Source organism: Rhinolophus sinicus, chromosome 12, assembly GCF_057876585.1.
Source record: "Rhinolophus sinicus isolate RSI-liver-muscle chromosome 12, RSI-T2T, whole genome shotgun sequence".
Classification (NCBI taxonomy): Eukaryota; Metazoa; Chordata; class Mammalia; order Chiroptera; family Rhinolophidae; genus Rhinolophus; species Rhinolophus sinicus.
Genome location: NC_142512.1, coordinates 53,662,609 through 53,676,364, shown reverse-complemented (window position 1 = coordinate 53,676,364; position 13,756 = coordinate 53,662,609). Strand labels below are relative to the sequence as shown.

General features: G+C 51.2%; 2 protein-coding genes across 8 annotated transcripts in view; one reads left to right on the top strand and one right to left on the bottom strand.

Annotated features, from left to right (window-relative positions):
* Positions 1–13,756, bottom strand: part of METTL23 (methyltransferase 23, arginine) — a 121,068-nt gene that overhangs the window by 63,265 nt on the left and 44,047 nt on the right. The window lies entirely within an intron of this gene.
* Positions 512–13,739, top strand: ST6GALNAC1 (ST6 N-acetylgalactosaminide alpha-2,6-sialyltransferase 1). The gene is made up of 9 exons (XM_019745471.3): positions 512–917; positions 8,853–9,504; positions 10,273–10,441; positions 10,613–10,784; positions 11,025–11,163; positions 11,424–11,527; positions 11,696–11,785; positions 11,865–11,964; positions 12,225–13,739. The coding sequence occupies exons 1-9, from the start codon at positions 748–750 to the stop codon at positions 12,414–12,416; spliced, it is 1,788 nt and encodes a 595-aa protein (XP_019601030.3). The 5' UTR covers positions 512–747; the 3' UTR covers positions 12,417–13,739.

The following is a 13,756-nucleotide window of genomic DNA, read 5'->3' as shown; positions in this document are numbered from 1 at the left end:
ACCTTCTTTGCACCAGGTCTGATAAACACACTGTATGCAGAGCTTTGTTCATGTGAAAACACCACTGTGGCAAGCCCCCGATGCCTATAAATCAGCGGTTCTGAACTTGGCCATGCATCGGAGTTAGCCGGGAGCCGAGAAAATACCTATGCCTGGAAAAACACCTATCCCCGAGATTCCAGTTTAAGTGTGGGGTGCAGCCTGGGCGTTACAATGTTTTAAAGCTTCCTAGGTGGCTCTAATGTGACCGAAGGTTGAGAACTGCTACTCAAAATACTTAGGAAATGCGAGGTGCTCATGGTTGCACAAAGGTCTTGTCGGGGAAGACTGCTAGGGGGGTCTCGAACCTCATGGGTTCCCGGTCGTTTTCTTACCAAACTCGTGCCACTGCGTGGAGGCTGTGCAAGTCTCCACCAGCCCACGCATTTGTCCAGGGTACCCAGGGGTTTGGAACCTGATGAAAGCGAGGTTCCCTATAACGGGTGTCTGCGTCTCATAAAGTTTTCCATTCAGAAATTGGCTTCGGAGACAAAGAAAAGGAAGGAGAACTTGTTTGAACAAACGGACTTTTCCTTCAAGCCACGCCAGCCTTTAAGCCTTCATAAAGCAGTAAAGGTGGCCACTCCTTTCTCTGGCAGATATGGAGAGACTCAGCGAGCCACCGTGAGGACCAAGGGTGTACACTCTCAGGCCAGGATACCCGGGAGCATGGTCACCTCCCTGCTGCCTACACCAAAGCCCTAGGATATGCAGAAGTTTCCCCAAGGTCCTGACCTACCCATCACCATGAAGTCCTACCTGCAGAGACGCAGTCGTCTGAGACAGGCTTTCTGCTGGCTCTTGTTTTTGGCAGCATTGCTCTCCTTCTTCTTTGCCCTGTCTTCCTTCATTAAGGAACCTAATACAAAGCCTTCCAGGTAAGAGCCTGACCCTTTCCCAGCTCGTCATCTTTTATTAGAGGAACTTGAAATCTACGACCTAGGAAGGAGCGGGGAACTCTGAGACACCGCTATGTCCACATTGGGGGGTCAGGGACCCAGAATGTTGTCCAGAACCACTGGCAAGGCAGATCTAAGGGGAGGCTTGGGGGACGTGGAGGTGGTGGGAGTGAGGAAACGAGGTACTCCAGATGCCGTGGGGCTTGTATACAGAGGAAAGGCAGGCAGGAGTCTGAGACCTGCTGGGCAGGGTCTCCAGGAGGCGGGGATGGAAAGCAAGACTATTTTCCCCTCTGGGACTGTAATAAGAGCAGCTTTGGGGTTAGTTCTCACATGCCGTTCTCTGTGTCCTAAAGTGACAGATTTATCCTGTGCATTCCATCTATTTCAAAATCACATTCTCCCTAAGAAGTTGGTTAGTAAAGTGGGAGACCTCTCACTAAGGGAGGCAGCTTCAATTCTGGGCCCCCGGTTAATCCTTCCAAAGGACCTTCTAGACCAGTTTTCTTCTCAGATAAACACCTCTCCAGCAGTGTGACCCCTTTCTTTCCAGATTCAATTTTTTGGGGAATGATTTTGTTTCACTGTTCTTAAAATTTGAAAGGAATGTATACTCTCATAGCTTAAAAAAAGTACAGAAGGATGAAGCAAGAAGTGAGGGTCTCTCTCTCTCCATTAAGCCCCAGGTCTACCCACTCTTCGGGGGTGACCACTCTTAACACTTTGGTGTACGTATAGCTAATTATTTTATTACTGTAGCTAACACTGCTAATACTCACGATACGCCAGGCACTATTCTAAATGCTTTATGTGTATGAACGCACTCATTCGTGTGCGTGTGCGAATCCTGAGCCACAGACAGCTTAAGTGCATTACCCAGTTCACCCTGCTCGTGACAGAACCAGGATTCAAACCCAGAGCCCCAGAACTGCTTCATTACCTGCTGGGGCCAAGTCATGGGATACCCACTCCAGAAAAGGGGACATTGAATGCTGCCGCAGCAGCAAGAGACATGGTCCCGGGGAGGAACTTCACGGGGGCAGCCTTCTTGCAAAGGAGAGCCCTGCCCCAGGAACACCACCTTCACTGACCCTGCAGAGACCAGGGTCAGCAGGGCCCTGGCGTCAGACAGAGGCCCACACAACTTCAATGTGCGCAGGGATGCTGCAGCCACCCACCCCAAACAGGCGGTCACTTAAGTAATAACACCGGAACAGCTGGGCCTTCAGAAGGAACATATTCACACTTTCTGACCAGGGTCCTCGCCTCCCTCTCCTTCCAGCTTCCCACCTTCCTACCCACCCACCAGGGTCTTAGTTCTGGCCTGGCTGGGGTGGGGGGAGCGGGGAATGGATGGAAAAGAGCTTGGAACCAGATAGGACATCTGGAGCTTTAAATGGGATTAGACTGAATTTCGAGGCTCTTTTTTTTTTTAACTTTCCTGTGATTTTTCTTTTTTTTTTAGACTGAGTTTTAATCATTGAAAGTGACTGTAAAGTTATTGAATCTGCCCAAGACATTCGGGGAGAGGAACAGGGCCGCACACTGAGCTCTCTCAATAAACTGTTCACATAATTCCACTCCAAGACAAATAACAAAGAGAGTGAGTGCCACAAGAGTAGAGGTCCCTGGAGGAAAGGATTTTGTGCCCGTGGAAAACTTCAAAGGGAAGATGGAATCTCGGAGACAGGCAGGGCTCCCTGAGTGTGAGCGAAAGGCGTGTGGTCAGAATCAACTTGGAGGCGACCTCAATAATTGTCCTTGGCTGAGCCGTGAGAGGACCCGCCTCACAGAAAAGAAGGGCTCACTCCGGGGAGCAGAGGAGGGCATTTATGAAGGTGGGGCCGAGGGTGGCTGCAAAAGCCTCTTAGGAAGGGAGGCGGCTTCATGAAAGCTGTATTTTAAAATGATTAATCTGTGAAAAGTAAACAGGCTAGATGGGAAGGAGGGGTGAATCACCACTTTGGCCAAGGGGGTTGTCTTGTCTTGTATCTGTGATTCGTGACCTAATGCTCGCCATGGGTTTTAACACATTTTCTTCCTGCTTACCTGATCCCACCCTCCAGCTCTCCTCCTCAGGGTCCTCCCATCTCCTTACCTCTATGACAAGACTCACGTCTGTGGGTCTGGGGAGCGCTGTGTTTGTGTGTACGTGTGTACCCTGGGGAGGGAGAGCATCCAACTGTGGAACCAGCTTCCCACCACTGTTGCCCCCAATGCGTTCAGTTAGGTGAACGGCATGTCAGAGAGAGCTCAGCGTGCCTCTGCTGGCGGACAGCTTTGGACAGTGGATCCAGACACTGAAGCAGTGACTTAGCTGTTTGTCCTCTTTTGTTCCCATTCCATGCTGTCCCCATTAGGACTGAACTGGCTGACAACAAAATAAGCAAAAGAATTGGCCTTGATTTGAATAAAAGACGCTCAAATAACGACAGAATAAGGATTTCTGCACATTTTTCCAGCATCCAAAGAGAACTAGGACAAAGTACAGCTTTTAGTCATTGAAGCAACTTGTAGACACATCTCACATTTCAAAATTCTGAAATGGAAATCACTTATTCTCATGTGAAAACTTTCAGAATTTCCCAGGAAAAATAAACTTCCAACTTTGAAAAGAAAAGCAGAACGGCCAGTTTCCACTTCAGATAAGACCAGACCACAGGGCTCTGTGGACACCAAGGGAATTCTGGAAACTCCAGGCCAGGCTAACGAAGTGGGTGCTGGAGACCAGAAAACCCCAACAGGGAGGGTCCTTAGGCAGGAAGTGAGGAAAGACATGTGGGGGGCCCAGAGTTGGCTCCCCTCTCAAGGAGAAGCAGAATGACAGCTGGGGGGGGGACCAGATGTGAAACCCTAAGAAGAAGGCATGCTCCAATGAGCTGACGGTGGCGGTCGCTGAGTCCAGGACAGGAGGACGAGAGGAGAGGCACATAGAGTGACCGGCCAGTCACTGGCCTGCCCCTTCCGGTGTCTGTACCATAGCGTGGAGGAACCCAGTGCAGAATGAATTAGGGAACCAAGGAGGTCTTTACTGCTCCTTTCTTATTCTTAATCCTCTACTCCCACTGACTTTATTCGTAACTTTTGATTTGGGATATTTTGCCAAGTTTCAGTCTGGCATGTGAATCAACGTTAACACACCTTATATTGTCTCGAGGACTGTATTCCAGGGAACCGACTGCTCTCTTGCCAACAGTTTCTCCATGGCTTGAGGCACTTTGGCACTTTGAACCTTTGCCATGTCTTTGCTTTCAGGTTCCCCCTAGTGATGTGTACTTCAGAATTTAGAGGGAGGAGGATGCCACGTTATTATTCTTTTATTTGTTTCATTGATTCAATAGAGCTGTGTGATGGCTGCTAATGATGCATTTATTTTGAAAAGGGCAACATTTTATATTTTTACCTCCCAGATAGACCAGAATTATGCAATAAAATTGCCTTTGTTTGGATGTGACTGATTTGCCTGTCCCTCTGAACTTGACGCTCTTAATAGAAAAAAATCCTGCGGCCCAGCCCAGCCCATGGCCTACGTGTAAGTTCAGGTTCCCACAGGGTCCTCCAAGACCACTCAGCATGTGAATGGAAGCAATTTGAGTGTTTAGCAAATACCGTACCTGAGAATAAGTAATGCCTATACAAACACCCACATCCCTAGCAATCGCAGGTGTATTTAATTATAGGGAATTGAAATGAAACATAATGACCCAATTTTGTCACTACCTGGGTCACTGCTGCGACTTCCTGTAACACACAAACAAGTCATCACTAACTTGTAGCATTTGCAGGCTGAGCAGTCCTGCAGGGAGTGGCTGGCCTCTTGCCCCTACACCGGACTGTAGAGAGGAGTGCCTTATCCTGTACCTCTTTGGGACGGGAGTGACCTCCAGGCAGATGGCCAGCTACCCATGCTGTGTGTTTGATGAGTGGGAGATGAAAGACCACCCCACTCACAGCCATGCCAGGTGCTTGGAGTTGGGAAGCAAAACTTCTATGGGTCTCTTGAGGATTGGAGTGGGAAGTGGAGGTGGGGATGAATCCAGCCAGAGTCATAGCTGAGTAACAAGAGCTGTTGGCTAAATGGAGTTAACACCTGGGCTTTTGTTTTGCCCTGGGAGCTTCAGCTCAATAATCAACTTACAGAGAAGCCGAGTGAGTCTCATCCCCACGCTCATGGCCCTCAACTCTTTCTACTAAATAGAGGTGGCACAAACCAATCAAGAAGGTGTTTCAGGCTAACTCTGGCTTTTCAGTCTGCATGCAGTGGGATTCTTTCAGAATGAATTCTCCGGGGGTGTCTGCCAGCTCATGAGACTGTCCCCTCTTCTTCCTGAGACTGTCCTCCCATGCACAGGTGGGCCCCAGGATGTCATAGTGTGACCCAGACCCCCGGCCAGGGATGGATGGAGAAGGGACCCAAGTGGGTCAGAATCTCTCCCCTAAAAATTGGGAGCAAAGGGAGTCAATAGTCCCCAGAACAGGTTTTATGGGGTGGCCATCCTCCACCACCACTCGGGCTGAAGAGTAGAGAGAAAGAGAGAAGGACTCAGAGGGAGCAGAGGCCGAAACACAGACACATCTCAGAGAGAGACTGCTGGTTCCAGGCCTCTTGAGACACTCAACCACGTCTTGCTCTTGGGTTCCTCAGGACACTTTCTATTCTTGTAATAAATTTCCTTTTTTTTTTTTTTTCCGGTCTTAGTTAACAATGAAAACCAAAACAAACAAACAAAAGAATAAAAGCATGAAGGCGATTAGCCTTTCCAGGCTGCCCCACGTCCCAGTCTGTCGCTGCCCCGTGGCCTCTCTCTCTTTTCTGATCTGAAACATCTCTCGTTCAAGTTCTTTGCGCCACATGACAAAGGCAAGAGCGTGTTCTACGTAAGCCCAGTTAAAAACGTGCGTGTTCCAAGGAGGAGGTAAAGAGAGAGAATATCACTGCCAGGCTTTTCCTGACAACCTGAAGAGAATTCGGGTCCACGCTCAGTTTCAAGGTCAAAACAGAGTACCCTTCCTGGAGGAGCTGAACAAACGTGCTTCTGTGTGGCCCAGGAAGGCAGGAACTATAACATCAGTCAAGAGAGGGCCACAGAAGAGGGAGGCCGTAAAGGAGGAAGGATCAACATGGCAATCTGCCTGCCTATTGCATGTAGCGCCTTGGGCCAGCCCTATATTTCTCTAACAATGAAAGATCTCCTTTGTCTTCTGCCTACATAACAGGCGCTGTGTATTCTGTGGGGTGCAAGGTCCGTGCCTTATTCAAAGTAGGATTCCTGGGACATACACAGCATGTGCCACCGAGTAGATATTTAGCAAACATTTGTTGAATGAGATGTTCTTCCCTACGTGCATATGTCAAATTCTATTCCGCTTTTGTTTAAATCCATTTCTTTGGGGGCTCAGAGAGTCTTTCAAAAGCACTGATAGGACAGGACCCTGGGGTCGGGATGCCTCCTCGCAGTTTGTAATTTCAGAAAGAGATGATATTGTCATTGAGCAAATCGAGCCCCCCCAAACATGACTATGTGGACTTCTAGCACCAACACCGGCACAGGACATAGAGCTGGCATCAGGGTACTGCCCACACTCACCCACCTCCCAGCACAACCCCTAATCACAACTCGACGTTCACTTATGTGATGCTCCGTCATCTCCTTTAGAGCTTGGGCTCCCTGTGGCGAGGGAGGTGTGTGGCTAAGCTCAGCGCCGAGGCCCCGGTAACTAGCCCAGTGCCCGTCGGAGGTGCTCAGTAAATATCTGCTGCATAGTAATGAATTAGTACCGGTGAAGCTGGGTGGTGGACAGAGGAGTTGGAGACCGACCAAGCAGATCTCCAGCTTGTCCATGATCAACCAACAATGACTGGGAACGAAGCACCTCGGTGGGGGAGGGGAGGGAGGGAACTTACATGGTTGAGTTTGTATTTCGTGCCAAATGCTGAACACGTTATCACTTAATGCTCACAGCACACTTCTCTCCGAAGCAAAAGGCAGCAGCCCATTTTCCAGACCCAAAAACCGAGGGTTAGCCAGGTTAAGAAGGTTTCTCCCAGTCACCCGGCTAATAAATGGAAGTGCTACCGTGTTTCCCCAAAAATAAGACCTACCCCAAAAATAAACCCAGTTAAGATCGTCAGCCAGACGGACGCATTTAGTACGTTATGACGATATTCCAGAAGAAGATGACATGACTGTATTTGAATAAATGTAGATTGTTGTACATGAAAAACTAAGATATCCCCTGAAAATAAGCCCTCCTGGAGCAAACATTAACATAACACCGGTCTTATTTTCAGAGAAACACGGTAGGATGCTCACGCAGGTGTAAGTGGCTACACATTTCATGCTCTTTCTCTTCACATAACCTCAGCAGGTCTGTTACATGTATGTGGCTCTTAGTGGAAGTGTGGAGGAAACAGACAAAGAGTGACCAAGCTGAGTGAGGGGGGCATAGGACGCCAAGTAAGTGTTAAGGACACCGGAAATCCATTTGGGTCATGGCTAGGTTGCTAGAGAGGAAGACATTTTTTCCAGAGCTCCCAGGTATCCCCCCAAAACCTGTGTTCACAGAGATCCGGCCACAAAGTCCGGTAAAAGAGCCATGCAGAGCAGAAGATTCAGGCTTTTCTCTGCAGAACCTCATACTAATTTGCATAAATTATGTGATACTTTTGACAGCCTCACATAAAAGCAGAAAATAAAAATTAAAGTCAATCCAGTCCCTGGAACCAAAAAGCTTGAGTGCCAGAAGTGACACCAGCCACCCTGAATCTATCTTCTGCCACTGCTAGAAAAAGCATTCTGGGGTAGAAATCAGCTTGTGTGCCCCCCCTCCTTCCCTCAGCACACACCCCCTCCAGCCAATCTACCATGTGAAATTCTTCCATAGCGCCTCCTGGATGAGTAGACAGATGACAAAGTCTAAACTCCTCCCTCCAACACACAACACACAGCACGACCTGGCCCTGCCTACCTATTTGGGACCAGCTCTTGGCCTCCAGCCCCCAGCCCCTCTGTTTCATCAATACCTGATGGCTCCAACACACCTTGAGTTTTCGTGCTTCTGGAACTGAAACGTCCTCCTCCCCACTCCTAACCTTTACTCTACGGAGGGGAGCTCCCCTAGGAAGCTGTCCTGGATGCCATGGTGTCCGGACAGAGCCCCTTGCTTCTCACCCACCGAGCCCGCAGGTCCCCCAGTGTGTGCAGCATAACTACATGACTGCCCCTTCACTGGCGTTCTTCTTGCTTGTAACCAGGAAACACACCTTTCACTCATGATCTCCACCACCTGCCATGAGGTATGGCAGATGCGGTGGGCTCTGGGCAAGTACTTACTGAATTTGTATTTGTTTCCTAACAAGCCCAACAAGCCACCATGTCTTTCTCAGCAGTGTTTGAAGTAAATCTGTAAGGCAGATCTTTTACCAAGATCTTGATTTCACAGTCAAGGTTGGCAGCTCTAGTCTTAACATGAATGCGTCTTTTCCATCTTCTTGTGAACAAGATTAACTTTGTTCCCTACACTTCAAAAAAATAAATACAGAGGTCAACTGAATCACAGCTATGCAGTGACAGGACTAGGGACATACGAACTCAGTGTTAGAACTCACATCCGGATTGCAGTGCCCACTGGGAGCCACGGAGGCAGCACACAGATCTGGGGCTGCATCTCAGCTCCACCCCCCGCATCCGGTTCCAGCACCCCAAACTCCATGCTACCAGGGAGCTTTCTGTATGGGTCACAGGTCAGTGTCTAAACCCATCCCTTTCTATAGCGGGTGGACATACTTCCTTCTCTTCAGCTCTCGTGGAGACTGGCTTGAAGTCTACATGAGGCATGAGAACAGATGCTAGTCATGCTTCTGACCCGTCTCTACAGTCTTCAGCCTTCACCAAAAGTTATCTTTGTCCCCAGGCATCACAATATAGAGGATATTAAAGAAAGGTCTCCCGAGTTGCTACAAAGGGCCACGTCCCCGGCACCCACAATGGAAAGGACCACCACACACATAGGCTCAGCGCAGGAGAACAGCAGGCTGGACAAGAGTCCCAAGGCCACAGCCCACAACGCGGCCACAGTGCCCAGCACAGAAAGGACACCGTTACTCAAGAGTCAGGACAGAAAGGACATCATGACGGACACACTGCCCCAGAGAAGTCAGGACAGGGGCGTGGCCTCCAACAGGACACAGTCACTATTGCTGAAGAGTCAGGACACGAGGACAACTGAAGGAAGGAGGGACCAGAACGAGAGGCCGACAGCCACAAGGACAGTGCCAGCAAAGCCTTGGGGCAGAGCGGTGGCACCCACAGCGAGGACATCCATTCCAGGAAGTCGGGCTGAGGTGCCAACCACCCCAGGAGCAGGAGCAACCGGAAGGAGGACAAAAGGAGCGACCAAAGCGGTGGTGCCACCCATGGAGAAAGTCCCCGTCACCCCACGCTCTGCCCCATCCCAGAGCCCCACCACGCACAGACGCCCAAGGCTACAGGCCGCCAACTTCAAGTACGAGCCCAAGTGGGATTTTGAGGATAGATACAGCTTGGAGGTGGGGGGCCTACAGACGGTGAGTTTTTGTCACTACGCCTGCTCTATGCCTTCCTGCTCTGAAGCCCCTCCTAGCAGGCCACCCACCCCTCCCCTCTCCCTCACCTCCCAGGTGCCTCTCCCAGGCTTTGCCTCGTCCCACCCCTGTTGTCACCCCACACTGCTGTCACCCCACTCTTCCTTTCTTACTGAAATGAGGGGGGAGAAGGCGGGCCCCAGAATCCCAGCCCGATCATCATGGGAAGGTGTGAGCCCTGTCCTGGAGCCCACAGAAGGCCTGGAAGGTCATCAACCAGCGCGAGAGTGTGACATGTTCTGGGGTTCGGCCCCTGAACCCCCATCCTCTGGCAGGACAGGGAGGGTGGAGGGGGCAGGGACTAACAGACGAAATACCCAACCTCGTGCCTAGCCCTAGTGCTTGGGAATGTCTTGGCCTAGAGAGATTATTCCACCACCTTCCCTCTCTTCCATCCCTAAGAAAAACAGCCTGGGCCCCACACCACAGGTAGGCAGCATTCAAAATACGTATGTTTACATGCATAGCTGCAACCACGCACACAACAGCATACCACAACATCACGGGCTGTCCCATTTCTCTCACGATTACAAAGCGTGTTTGCCTTCAGGGCCAAGAACTGCCCGTTTCCTGGGAACCCTCTGGACACCAGTGGACCTGGGAACATGATGGAAGAGGCCTCGGAGGCCCCTTTCTGCCCCTCCCACACCCCCAGCCTCGGGCCACAGCCCTCCTGGCCTCCCCCTGCCTGACCCCCTCTCCTGCATGCAGGCCTGCCCCGACTCCCTGAAAGTGAGAGCCTCCAAGTCACGCTGGCTCCAGAATCTCTTTCTGCCCAACCTTACCCTCTTCCTGGACTCCAGCAACTTCAACCTGAGTGAGTGGAACCGCCTGGAGCACTTCAAGCCGCCCTTTGGCTTCATGGACCTCAACTACTCCTGTGAGTGCTGGCCTTGGGGAGGGGAGCCTGGCTGTCCACTCTGCCCTGGCTAAGGCAGCTGGCTTTTTGTCTCAGCTCTGCCTCTTCTTGGGGCCACCAGCCTTGGGAGAAATGATGGGCCAGATCCCTGACCCTCCCTGGGCTTTGAATGAAGGGCCCCCTTTGTTTCAGTGGTGCAGAAGGTGGTGACACGCTTCCCCCCAGTGCCCCAGCAGCAGCTGCTCCTGGCCAGCCTCCCTGCTGGGAGCTCCCAGTGCATCAGCTGCGCCGTGGTGGGCAATGGGGGCATCCTGAACAACTCCCACATGGGCCAAGAGATAGACAGCCATGACTACGTGTTCCGGTGAGCTGCCCCCCACCTCATCCCCCAAGCTACCCCCTCTAGCCTCTTTCCTGCAGAGACAGCCTCTTTTGAGAGAGCTGATAGGGCATTCTGTGCCTGTTTCTGAAGGTGGAATTCCGGGGCTCTCCAGAGAATTTGCGTACGTGACCGCTGCCTCCCCGTTTCTCCTTCCTCTCTCCAGCCACCTCCATGCATCTCCCTCTTGCACTCACGTCTTCTGATTTTTGTCTCTCCACACAGCTTGAGCGGAGCTGTCACTAAGGGCTACGAAAAGGACGTGGGCACTCGGACATCCTTCTACGGCTTCACTGCCTTCTCTGTGACCCAGTCACTTCTCATATTGCACAATCGGGGTTTCCGGCACGTGCCTGTGGGGAAGGTGAGCAAAGCAGACAGGGCCTGGCCACACACTGACTCTGGATAAGGGAGTGCACAGGTGACAAAGAGAGCCGAGCATCCTGGGCCTGGAGTCTGTGGTTGGTGCAGGCTCTGCCCACACTTGGGGAGACAGCAGGGACGACAGCCAGGCCAGGCCTGAAAAGAGCAGGTGGGCAGTCTGGCTTCAGAGCCAGGCCACCGCAGCCTGTGGTCCTGAGGGCAGGAAGTCCTCCTGGACCACTCGCTGTCCTTGATCCTCAGGATATCCGCTACCTGCACTTCCTGGAAGGCCTCCGGGACTTTGAGTGGCTGGAAGCAATGCTTTTGAATCAGACCCTGGCAAAACAGAGCCTTTTCTGGTACAGGTACGTATTGCCCATTCCTCTTGCCCCACGCTGAGCTGTGTAGTGAGCGGCTGTGAAGGAAGGGCTGGACAGGTGGGGACAGTCTCAGCTACCCCATGCCCATGACCCTGACTTGGCTCACACCAGATGAGGGGACAGAACTGAGCCTAAATGACCTTCCCGCCCCAGGCACAGGCCCCAGGAGGCTTTTCAGGAATCCTTGCAATTGGACAAATACCTGCTCCTGCACCCAGACTTGATGAGATACATAAAGAACAGGTGAGCAGAAAGCATGCAGGGGGCTAGGGCCCTGTCGTCCTTGCAGCCTCCTGACAGGTGGGCGCTGGGTATCTCACAGGTTTTTGAGGTCTAAGACCCTGAACACCGTCCACTGGAGAATATACCGCCCCACCACTGGGGCGCTCCTGCTGCTCACTGCCCTTCAGCTCTGTGACCAGGTAAAGCTCTGCGACCTGGACACACAGCCCTGGGCTATCGCTGGCCCGCTCAGCATGGGGCAATGGCTGGGCTGGGGGTGGGGACGTGAGGGTGGGAGTGGGGGTGCGTGTGTGCAAGTGCATCCGGGGACCTGCACCAGACCCCCGAGGGATGGAACCCCATAAAGGGACCCGCCCCCAGCACGCACAGAGTTAACCCGGGAGAGGAAGTCTGGGAGAGAGGGACCACAGGCCCTCTTTCTCCTCCAACCGTTATGCAGGTCAGTGCCTATGGCTTCATCACCGAGGGCCACGAGCGCTTCTCTGATCACTACTATGACAAATCATGGAAAAAAACAATCTTTTACACCAACCATGACTTCAATTTGGAGAGAGAGGTCTGGAAGCGGCTGCACGATGAAGGTATAATCAGGCTGTACCAGCGTCCCATAACTCCCAAACCAAAGATCTGACTGGACCCAGGGCTATAGCAGTCTCTTCAGCTGTCCCAAGGCACGGACGGGGTTCCAAGCCACCCCCACCCCCTCGCGACGTCTGAGAGGAAATGGCTGTACAGAGGAGGAGATGCCCTCAAGACAGCAAATGACTGAGGCTTTGGAGGCCTTGGGAAGTTGCCACAGGTACTATTCCACCGGGGGCGGAAGGGAGGAAGCTCCTTTCTTAAGACCAATGAATTTAAGTGGGGTGACGAGTGGCCAAACCACAAATCTCTGTTGAAAATCACCCTTTACTGTCCAAAAACTACTTGGCACAGAAGAAAGAGCCTGAGTTTACAGAAACATAGATTTGGGTTTGAATTCCAGATCTACTTAGCAACTGTGATATCTTGAAGCTGTCACTTAATTCCACTCTACATTATCTAGAGGACCCTTCCAGGGGGTTATCTGATTCTAGAAGAGTCTACACCTTTCCTTGGTTTTGAGTTTTTTGACAATTCTCTGGGTAGAAGAAAACGGATAGTAATAAAAATGACTCTTGTCCATGGTAATGCAAATAAATTTTGTACAATAAAAATGCAAGTAATTATCCCCCTGTAGATAGTGACCCATTTGTACCTATTACAAACTCACTTTAGTATTCCTGATTGTCTCTACCGTGTGTCTGTACTGTGGGTTCTCCTTGGAACCAGTTTTCACATCTTACTAGTTCCTTCATTAATTAATGAGTTAAATAAAATCTTTGACATATGTTAATTTTATATTTCTGTGAGAGTCACTATTTTACCCTTTAAATAAATAGATAAATAAATAAATAAATTTCCTGGGCCGGCCAGTGGCTCAGGTGGTTGGAGCGCCGTGCTCCTAACGCCTAGATCGCCGGTTTGATTCCCACATGGGCCAGTGAGCTGTGCCCTTACAGCTAAGATGGTGAACAATGGCTCTTCCTGGAGCTGGGCTGCCGTGAGCAGTCAGAGGTTGGCATGAGCTGCCACAGGCTACCGTGGGCTGCCATGAGCAGACAGTGGCCAGCTGAGTGGTCGGCAGCGCAGCCTGGGAGAACTGCCGTGAGCTGCTATGAGTAGCCGACCAACAACCGGCAACAAACTGCCTCCCCAAAGGGGGCGGGGGAGCGCAAGGCTCATAACACCAGCCTGGGCCAGGGAGCTGTGTCCTGCACAACTAGACTGAGAAACAACGGCTTGAACCGGAGTGGAGGCGGGGAAGGTAGAAGAAGGAGGGAAAAATCCCTTAACATTTCCTTAGGCTACTGTTTTCTAGTCTGTAACATGACTTTTAGGGGCTCCATTTCGCAAGGATTCTAGAAAATTACTACATGTAAAATGCCTGACTAG